Here is a 10819-nt window from a genome sequence, read left to right as displayed (position 1 = left end):
TTGCTACAGTAATATCACAGAAGAAAACACAATGAACTGATGGAAGAAAATAAAAATTTCAACTTACCTCAGTCTCACCTGGCACTTTATTCAAAAGCAGAGCCCTGAAGTCCAGAGTCATCCCCCAGAGGAATGCCAGCAACATTCCTGCAGGTTTTTTGTTCGCTTGACTCCTCTACAGTCTGTGCACGGCTCAAACTATGTAACTTTGTGCAGAGACTTCACTTTACTAACCCGAGGCCGTCTCAGATTTACCCGATGTAACTGATGTATGTAATAGATGTGGACCATCACCAGCCAAACACATGTTTTGGTTCTGACCTAGTTTTATCCCATTCTGCTCAGAACTCTGCACAGTGTGAAACACGATGATCACTGCTGGACCTCTCATTGTTCGTTTTTATGCCCCCTACAGCCATTTCACTTCCAAATCAAGCAGTTATTTCACCACCCTGTTGGCTGGGCGGCTCAAACTTCATCGTCCGTCTCACAGCAGGCGGGTGAAAGAGCTGTTACTGTCAATCAAACTGCAGAAGCTTAGGTTCTCCATCAATGGCTCCCTGGACTTGTTCAAAAGGACTTGGGGGCCTCTTTCATGTCATATCAAGTCTTTGACCTCTGTCTGATTGTGATGACTGAGCCCCACCTTTTTAACTTTCCTTGTCTTTGTGCCCTAAAGGTTCTTTTCTCTTGTCCAAGTACTCGTGTACATTAAGTATTTGTTGTTGAATTGTTAACATATTATTGGATGTGCTAATCACTCCCCATCACTCCACGCTGTGGTTGTTTCAACTTTCCCACCTACATTTTTTATTTTGTTTGTACGGAGGTCGAACTTGTGACTTCCTGATCACCGGCCCACCTTCTCTAACCTAAAAAAGTTCACCAATAAGTTACAGGTACATCTAACGAAATAGTACCTGGTAAAAAAGTTCAATTATTATGTTAGTCGCTTCAGAAAGTGAAACTCATATATTACAAAGAGTCATTACACAGAGTGAATATTTTCAAGCTTTCGTTTCTTGTAATTTTGAAGATTATGGCTTTCAGATTAAGAAAAACCCGAAACACAGTGTCTCAGAAAATGTTAACATTTATTGAGATAAAGTTCCATTTTGGAAACTTCTGCTGTCACATATAATCTGTCTATGTTTTGCTATTTTAAGTTCCTAACTAGTCAGCCTGGTGAAATACTACCTGTAGAAATTAGAAAAAAATAATTTCCATTAATCATTCCACACAAAGTCTCACAACAAAAACAGAGAACTGAAACCAGTAAGTCTCATCAAAAACACCGAACCTTCACTGGGTCATGTGAAATAAAAACGATGATGGAGAAAAATCCAAAATGTGGTTTGTCGAAGGGCACACTTTTAAATATAGGACAATTAAACTGACTCAGATACATTATTAAAGCAATGCATTATTTAGTATTTACTAACTGTATACTAAAGCTGCAGCAAAGCCTCTGTAAGGGGTTTCTCAGCTCTTTATTTTAGCCAACATTAGTATGGTGCATTTGATACAGTCTCATCCCCTGTCACAAATTAGATACTTCAGTCTTTAAACTGAGCCTCTGGCCAGATGGGTTTTGTGTGAAACTTAACAAGCAGACCTCACAGGAGTGGTGAAACTGGGCTCACCACCTCCGAAAGGTGAGACAAAAGTACCTCGAAGTGGTTACCCACATCTCATACACTCGAGTTCAGACTCAAACACACTAACATACCTAGAAGTACATTTCTTAGACCTAAGGTAACAGATAATTTCACACACATGCACGCCTCCCACACCACATGGGTAATTAATTCTAATTTGAACGGCTGTGGCCTCACCTCCTACACTTCTGCTTTCTGATGGTGCCTGAAAAAAAACATTACTGTTTCCTAAGTTGGCAAGGAAGTTGAATAGAGTGAAGGAAATCAGGGTTAAAGAAAGGATTGGTACATCTATAATTGATCAACTTTTAGGGTCAACCCAGTTCAAGATGGCTGCCACAACTAATTAACCTAAGCAGTCAAGAAAAATTGCACCAACTTTGTCAGTTTTACAGATATTGAGTTAAATTTGGAACAAAGAGAGAGCTGAGCTGTAAAGCAAAGCTCTCTGTTTACCAGTCAGTCTACGTTCCTACCCTCACCTATGGTCATGAAGATGGAGAGAGGAAAGGTATGGTCTATGGTCACTTGCATCATGAAGGACCCCACTCAACCAGCACAAACACTTTTTGCACTGCTCCCCTCAGGTGGAAGGTTGAGGAGCATTAAGTGTAGAACCACTAGACTGAGGAACAGCTTCTACCCTGAGGCTGTTTGACTCATGAATCTCTAACCAGAATAATCACTGTGAAAAAAATCACGGTAATGTCACTTGATTGTTATGTGCTGCTGACTACCCATGATGCTGATCTCATGCTGCTGATTTATTTCATGTTGCTGTGTTCATTAGTCCTCATCTGCTCACACAGACTCATGTTTGTGCTGCTGTTGTTTTGGCACATTGTTTTGTACTATTTAGTGCTCAGTGTATTCTTAGTTTAGCGTATTTCTTAGTTTGTATCTTAGATCATATTACTGTTTTTCTTCACAATTTGTAGTTTTGTTGGATGTAACTGGGACCCTGTGTACACAATTTCGTTCCACCACATGTGGTGCGAATGAGAATAAAGACACCTTGACCTTGATGAACTCTGGGTAGTGACCAAAAGAATGAGGTTGTGGATACAGGCGGTTGAAATGAGTTTCCTTTGCAGGGTAGCTGGACTCTCCCTTAGAGATAGGGTGAGGAGTTCAGTTATCTAAGAAAGACCGGAGTAGATCCGCTGCTCCTCCACAGCCTGTTGAGGTGGTTCAGTATGGATGCTTCCTGGACATCTCCCTAGGGAGGTGCTACAGACATCTTAGACTGGGAGGAAACCCCAGGAAGACCCAGGACACTCTGGAGAGGCCACATCTTTCAGTTGGTCAAGGTGAAGGTTCTTTACTGTTATTAGCATTGCATGTGGTACATGTGGTGGAATGAATTTGTGTACACAGGGTCCCAGTTCCATCCAACAAAAGTGTAAATTGTAAAAGAAAAACAGTAATAAGAACTAAGATATGGTAAATGGACTGTACTTATATAGCACCTTTCTGTCTTATCAAGATACTCAAAGTGCTTTACACTACAATGAGGGGTTCAGTGTCTTGCCCAGGGACACTTCAACATGTGACTGATGGTGGATTTGAACCCCCAACTTTTGCATTGGAGGACAACTGCTCTAACCACTCAGCCACAGCCGCCCTGAAGATATGAACTAAGAAATACACTAAGCACTATTAGTAAACAATACGCCGACCAACAGCAACACGAGCATGAGTCTGTGTGAGTAGAAGAGTACAAATGAACACAGCAACAAGAAACAGATCAGCAGCATGAACTAAATCAGCAGCATGAGAACAGCATCATGGATAGTCAACAGCACATATCAACAGTCAAGTGGCATTACAGAATTTTTTTTTTCCACAGAGATATTCCTGATTAGAGATTTATGAGTCTAACAGATTCAGGGTAGAAGCTGTTGCTCAGTCTAGTGGTTCTTCACTAAATTCAATTCAATTCAGTTTATTTATTTAGCGCCAAATCACAACAAAGTTGTGTCAGGGCACTTTACAGGAACATTCACATAAAAGCCAGTTAGTAAAGTTCTCTATCTAAGGAATCCAGCAGACAAGTTGAATCTTGGCTTCGTTGCAGTCTCCCATTCTGAGCAAGCACAGTGGCAACAGTGGAAAGAAAAACTCCCTTTTAAAAGGAAGAAACCTCCAGCAGAACCAGGATCAGGACAAGCGGCCATCTGCTTTGACCGGCTGGTTGAGAGGACAGGAAGGAGAGACAGACGAACACAGAATGGTAGGTCCAGATATAGGTCCAGGTGTATCTGAAAGACAAAAACATGTTAAGGATAGAAAAAATAATTACAAATGTTGAGCAGAGTAAGTAAAGACAGTAGCAGAGTGAAAATTGTGGTCAGTTTGTCCTCCAGCAGTCTAAGCCTATAGCAGCATAACTAAGGGACAGCTCAGGAAACCCAAGCCGACCCTAACTATAGGATTTATCAAAAAGGAAAGTCTTAAGCCGAGTTTTAAAACTGGATAATGTGTCAGCCTCATGGACAGAAACTGGAAGTTTGTTTCACAAGAGAGGAGCCTGATAACTAAAAGATCTTCCTCCCATTCTGTTTTTGTACATTCTAGGAACCACAAGTAAACCTGCAGCCTGAGAGTGAAGCGCTCTGTTAGGAAAATATGGAACAATAAGATCTGTAATATAAGATGGAGCTAGGTTGTTGAGAGCTTTGTAGGTTAGAAGTAAGATTTTGAATTATATTTTGGATTTGACAGGGAGCCAATGGAGAGAAACTAAAACTGGAGAGATATGATCTCTCCTACTAAATGCTCCTCAACCTCCTTCCTGAGGGGAGCGGGGCAAAAAGTGTGTGTGCTGGGTGAGTGGGGTCCTTCATGATGCAGGTGGCCCTCTTCCTGCATCTGGAGGTGTAGATGTCTGTGATGGTGGGGAGGCTGACTCCAACAGACTTCTGTGCAGCCTTCACCACTCTCTGCAAAGCTTTTCTTTCTGCAGCTGTGCAGCCTCCATGCCACACGTTGATGCTGGAGCACAGGATGCTCTCCACTGCACACCTGGAGAAGGAGGTGAGGACTGAGCTTCCCAGACCAGCTCGCCTCAGCCGTCTGAGGAAGTAGAGTCTCTGATGCGTCTAGGAATGATTTGGAGTCCTCCCAGAAGAGCTGGAAGAGGTGGTTGTGGGAGATATCTCGACCTCCCTGCTCAAGCTGCTGCCCCCGAGACCTGACTTCAGAACAAGTCGATGAATGGATGGATGGATAATGGATTGATGAATGGATGGATGGATAATGGATTGATGGATGGATGGATGGATACATGCATGAATGCATGATGGATGGATGGATGGATGGATGGATGGATGGATGGATGGATGGATGGATGGATGGATGAAGGATGAATGGCTGGATGAATGAATGGATGGATGGATGCATGAATAGAAGGATAATGGATTGATGGATGGATGGATGGATGGATGGATGGATGGATACATACATGAATGCATGATGGATGGATGGATGGATGGATGGATGGATGGATGGATGCATGCATGGATGGATAGATGGATGGATGGATGAAGGATGATTGGATGGATGGATGCATGAATAGATGGATAATGGATTAATGGATGGATGGATGAGCTCAAATTTGGTGTGGCAGTAGTTAAGAGTCATCCTGAACACAAGTTTGAACAGATTATGTTAGATGTTTGTTTGTCAGCAGGAAATATTCCATCACTGAACGCTGCTGTCATTGATGATCATCTTCTGGCAGCAGCAGAAGACATGAAGCCGTTAATCTTCATTAAAACAGGACCAGCACTTTCTGCTCTCAGCAGCAGCTCCACTTCATCAAGCCCACATCGTAATCCTGACACGCCTCAGAGCTCCGTCAGCCTCATTAATAAAAACATGAAGTCAGAAACAGCTGATCAATACTTATTGACTCAGGCTGACTGATCTGGCACATCGCTGGGATGGACGGGGCCGGATTGACGGGGGCCGGGTTAATCCTGCGTGGTTGAAGATGCTGGGCGCACCGTGGAGATGTCTCACTCCGAGCTCTTCCACAGAGATTCTCTTTTTGTACTATGCCCACTTTTTAGGTCGACTTTTTTTTTTTCTGTGTGTGGGTGTATACACACACACACACACGCATGCACACACACATACACACACACACACACACACACAAGCCTGACTACACATACACACAGACTCACATGGATGTGCTGGTTTATTTACAGCAATCCCTCAATGTTTTAACAGCATTTTAAAGTCATACTTCTGAATAAAATAATTCAGTTTTACATACATGAATCACTGCAAACACACACACACACACACACACACACACACATACACACGCACACACACACACACACACACACACACACACACATGCGTGCAGCTAAACTCTGTTATTGTATCACAAACAGACAATTTTATGACAAGCAAACAGACAGTAAAACTGAAATCTGCTGCTGTATCCTTTAAACCGGAGCTCCTGGGCTTACTTTAAACTCACAAGCATGGAACACACAAGTTGCACAGGCAACACACACACACACACACACACACACACACCGAGGGGAGCTGAGCGGAGAGTATAAAAGGGGCATCCTTCCCACTCATCAGTCAAGTGTTCTCCTCATTCTTACACTCCTCAAACACGCTGAAGCTCTTTCCTCACGGTAAGAAAATCTTTATTTGGTCTCTTATAAACTGAGATTTAAATACGTTTTACACGTTTAGAGCAATTATTTTGTCTTTGTGATGCTCCATCAAAATATCAAGAAGAAGACAATTTGAGCAAAAGGACAAAATGAACCAGTGTTGAGTTAAAAAATCTTTAATCGTGACGAACGTGACTCATTTTCTACCTTTACAGTTGAATTTTTTTGATCACATTGAAGGACTGGATCACAGTAATTTATCTTTTTTCATCAGAAGATGTCTGAAGACAGACTTATTTATGTATATATAAAGATTTATATTGTTATTTTTAAAATCTGAGTTGACATTGCTGCTCATGATGTGGGCTTCATGCACCGTTGATTCACACTCTTTCCCTGGAGTCTCACAATCATCTGAGGCGGTCGTCTGAGCTGCCTCACTGTGGACCAAGTGTTTTTACTCTACGTCCAGACGTGACCTTCATGAAGCCCTGCTGTGTTTCAGATGACTGTAGGACTGTGTGTCGTGCTGGCCGTTCTGTGTTCAAGCTGTTTGGGACTCCCCTTCTCCTCCCAGCCCTTAGCTGAGGGCCAGCGCTCCCTCTCTGCTCCCTCTGAAGGTACCAGTGTGGTTCTGCAGGCACCTTGGTTGTCTCCTCTGACCCCTGATGTTGTGTGTCTTTGTGTCGAGCAGCTGTCCTCGAGGCTGACACCCACAGCTTGGGAGAGCACCTCCGACACAGCCGCTCGAACCCCCAACTGAAGGCTCTTCCTTTGAACGAAGACAATGCAGATTCCCGTGCGAACCTCAGCGAGCTGCTCGCAAGACTCATCTCCTCCAGAAAAGGTACGTGACAGGAATCCGTTTGTGTCGTTCCTGAGGTCTCCTAACGTGGACGTGTTGTGAGGACATGAAGAAAAACATCTGGAAACATCAGCACTATCAACTTTGTTTTTTTTTTTTTAGATAAGTGCATGTTTCCTGCCACTCTCCTCCCCTCGGTCATAGCTAATTACTGGAATTAATGCAGAGGCAGCTTTGTAAAATGAATTAGTGGCTCTGAAAAGCTTTTGTGGTTTGAAAGAGTGTGTATTAATGTGTGCAGCCTCCCGGACGCCCTTCAGTCTTAAACCATCTATTTTCAAATCTGACTTCTAATCGCTTGATCTTTTTTTATTGTCAGTTTTTTTATTATGTTCATCTCTCTGATCACTCTGACAATGGACCCATGCACGCACATGCACACCTGTCACAAGCCAAAATATTTCCTGACCGTTCAGATATCAGATAAAACTCATGATATCTCAGTTTGAAGCAGCCTGATCATTTTCACAGAGCTGCAAAAGACTGCTAAATATTTAAACACCCGCTTAAAGCTCGGAAATAGGCAAAAACGCGAGTTTCATCTTTGCTGAGCAACTCATTACTTAAAGTGAACGAGTTCCAAATTTTTATCCTTTAATAAAATACATTCTCCATTTCTTCTGTATCTAAACTGGAACTCTGATGTGCGTTAAGCTCTGATGTTTCCTCTTCCCTGTTGCATAAAACCCAGTTTGAGACTTTATAAGACAAAGACTATGGGGTGCCGTTTGTAAAGTTACACAGTCAAAAACTAACATCAATATTTTTGGTCTATTTAGCCTTTCATAAGAAAAAAAATAGTTTTTTGTTTTTTTTCAAAGTCGTATTTTCACCATGTTATTCATACATTTTTAAATGTCAAAGTTCCCAACTAAATATTTAATTTACAAGCTAAATATTTAGTTTACAAACTAAATACTTAATTTGCAAGTTAAATATTTAGTTAGTAAACTAAATATTTAGGTGTAAATTAAACACTTAATTTCCAAGCTAAATATTTATTTTAAAAACACTATATTTCCTAAATAAATATTTAATTTGCTAACTAAATATTTAACTCGGAGCTAAATATTTAACTTGAAAGCTAAATATTTAGCTTGTTAAAATGTTAGGCTGCCTTCAGGCCCAGTCCTCCCTTAAAAAAGAGATCTATGATCTTAATGGGATTCACCTGGTTAAATAAAGGTTAATAATAAAATTTTAGAAATTAAATGTTTAGCTTGGAAAATAAATATTTAGGTCCAAGCTAAATTAGTTAGCAAATTAAATATTTAGTTTAGGAATTAAATGTTTTGTTTGGAAATTAAACATTTCACTTGGACAATAACTATTTAGTTTGGAAATTAAATGTTTAGTTTTGAAAACAATTATTTAGCTTGTAAATTAAATATTTAATTTACACCTAAATATTTAGTTTAGTTAAGTTAAATATTTAGCTTGTAAATTAAATATTTAGTTGGGAACTATGACATTTATAAATGTATGAATAACATGTTGAAAATATGACTTTGATAAAAACAAACTTTTTTTCTTATGAAAGGCATAAACCAAAGTGTTGCTGTTAATTTTTGACTGTGTAACTTTACAACGGGACCCCATAGAAGACATCATGGGAGAGAGTAAAGTCAGACACAAGGATCTATAAAATGCCAACATGTGCACAGAAATTGAATTAAAGTGCCTCAGGGGCCACTGTTTAGCTGTGTGTTTGTGGGCATCTGTGCTCGCTGTTCACTTGCACCTTTAGGTGTGGGAGGTGTCGTTTGACGAGTCTTCTACGGCCAAACTCCTCGGCACGCCAGGGAATTAAAATGTGTGTGTGTTTGTGTGTGTGTGTGTGTGCTTGTGTTGCGTGGGAGGCTGTGGGTGGAGTGAAAAGTGCATCTCTGAGCCTTCAACCAGCAAGCAGCTCAGCTTGGCTTCGCTCGGAGTTAAAGAAATAAATAAACAACAAGCTGGGATTTGGAGATCAAAGTTAGAGACGCGCAGGGGTGCGATGGGGTATGTAGTAATTATTGACAGGAAACGAAGGCACGGATTTGTGCACAAACACATGCTGTCGGGTGTGCACTGAAGGCTAATAGGTCCAGCTGTTGGGGCAGCCTTTCCCTTGCTGCTGGTTGCATGTGAGCACAAAGGAGCGAGGACTAAACCACTGACGGACATTTAAAATCCTCACAATCAGAGCAGATCTAGCAGAGAGAACATGTCAAACATCTTCAGCTGTCAATGTTCCTTTGGAAGGCCCCAAAAACAAAGCGTGAAAGCTGCAATCTGCTTACAGTCTTCAAAAAGTTGGAAAACACTGAGAGCTCTTTCATCTTAAAAGCATCAAGTTAGTTAAAAATACATTTTAAAGCTGCTGTGGCCTGTGTGAAGAACATTAAAGCCATCTCATTAGAAAAAAAACCCACATTTGGCCCAATTACGTCACTGGACGTCTCTCCGATCTGTCAAACCTTCTCCAAGAATTAAAAGTTCTCCCGTCAGAACTCGAGCAGGATCACGATGCTGAAGTGAGGTCCTCCGCACCCAGAGGAATACAGATTTCACCAACGCTCTGCTTTGTCTTGTGTGTTCCTCGTCCCTCCAGGATCTGTGCGTAGAAACTCGATGGCCAACAGCAGAGGTGGCGGACTGACCAGCAGCCATCGGATAGCAGACAGGGACTACTTGGGGTGGATGGATTTTGGTCGGCGCAGTGCTGAAGAGTACGAGTACTCCTCATAAGGAGGACTTTGCTTCTCTTCATGGGAAAAACAAAGCAGAGGAAAAAAACACGCAAGCTCACAATAAAGAGTCTATTTATGATGTATTTGTTGTACATTTGTTTGTAAAACTGTAATAATGCAATATTCATATGTATGCCAAATTTTACACATGAGCTCACACTGTATGTTTCTCATTTGTTTATCTGGTTTCTTTATGATTTGGGCTGAAAGACATTGGTCTGTTGAGACCACCTGGACTGAATAAAGATTTAAAATAGAGGTTGTACAGTTTTTTTTAAGTATACCTGTGAAAACGCATGTGCACTATAGTGTCTGCACTAATGTTTGCGAGCGTTCACATGATGAAGCACCACGCATTTAGGAGAGCAGAAGGTAAAGTCCGTCAGATGGCAATAAGAAAATGTAGCTTGTACTTATACTCAACAGGAGAAAGAGAAGTGCTCAGATCAGGCGCAGTGGTCTCACCAGTTGGCCTGTCACAATAACATATTTTGCTGGGCGATTAATTGTCTCAGAAATTATTGTGATAAACGATAATATTGTTTTAATTAATAATTATTGTCAAATTTAAGAAGAAATGTTGGTTAATTTTTGAGCGTAGTACCTTTATTGACCACTGGATGGTAGTATAAGTTTGTTTGAACGGAAGGATGGATAGTGAGGGAGCGAGCAGCGTGTCTCTAAGAAAATGGGAGGGAGGCCCCTTGACGTGACATGGGCTGTCTCTCGTTCCTGTTTTTCGATTCTCAAAATGGTGGACGCTTGGTGTGGTTTGAGCTCTTTAGAATAGCATTTTTCACACAAAGCTTTTAATTAAAAAATCAGTAAAAAAGTTCTCAGCTTCTTCTTGCAGAGAAAAACAACTTTTTACATGAAGGCACGGGTTTCAATTGTGAATTTTGGAGCTTTGACAAGACGGAG

At 41.2% G+C, this 10819-nt stretch overlaps 2 protein-coding genes across 2 annotated transcripts in view; one reads left to right on the top strand and one right to left on the bottom strand.

Moving 5' to 3' along the window:
- The window catches only part of LOC119425684 (growth factor receptor-bound protein 10), a gene marked incomplete in the record, with an annotated part of 634378 nt that overhangs the window by 619304 nt on the left and 4255 nt on the right, over positions 1-10819 (bottom strand).
- Positions 6265-9952, top strand: LOC119425689 (cholecystokinin). Its single transcript, XM_037693233.1, has 4 exons — positions 6265-6319; positions 6807-6921; positions 6996-7148; positions 9760-9952. Exons 2-4 carry the CDS (start codon positions 6807-6809, stop codon positions 9894-9896), a joined length of 405 nt encoding a protein of 134 aa, XP_037549161.1. The 5' UTR covers positions 6265-6319; the 3' UTR covers positions 9897-9952.

This window comes from Nematolebias whitei, chromosome 19 (assembly GCF_014905685.2).
Source record: "Nematolebias whitei isolate Nwh7 chromosome 19, NemWhi1, whole genome shotgun sequence".
Classification (NCBI taxonomy): Eukaryota; Metazoa; Chordata; class Actinopteri; order Cyprinodontiformes; family Rivulidae; genus Nematolebias; species Nematolebias whitei.
Note: the sequence above shows the minus strand (reverse complement) of the source record. Positions and strands in the feature narration are given on the sequence as shown.

Coding starts and splice junctions, on each gene's coding strand:
- LOC119425689 (XM_037693233.1), top strand. CDS start 6,807: ATGACTGTAGGACTGTGTGTCGTGCTGGCCGTTCTGTGTTCAAGCTGT. Junction 6,922..6,995: donor CCTCTCTGCTCCCTCTGAAG/GTACCAGTGTGG, acceptor TGTGTCGAGCAG/CTGTCCTCGAGGCTGACACC. Junction 7,149..9,759: donor ACTCATCTCCTCCAGAAAAG/GTACGTGACAGG, acceptor TCGTCCCTCCAG/GATCTGTGCGTAGAAACTCG.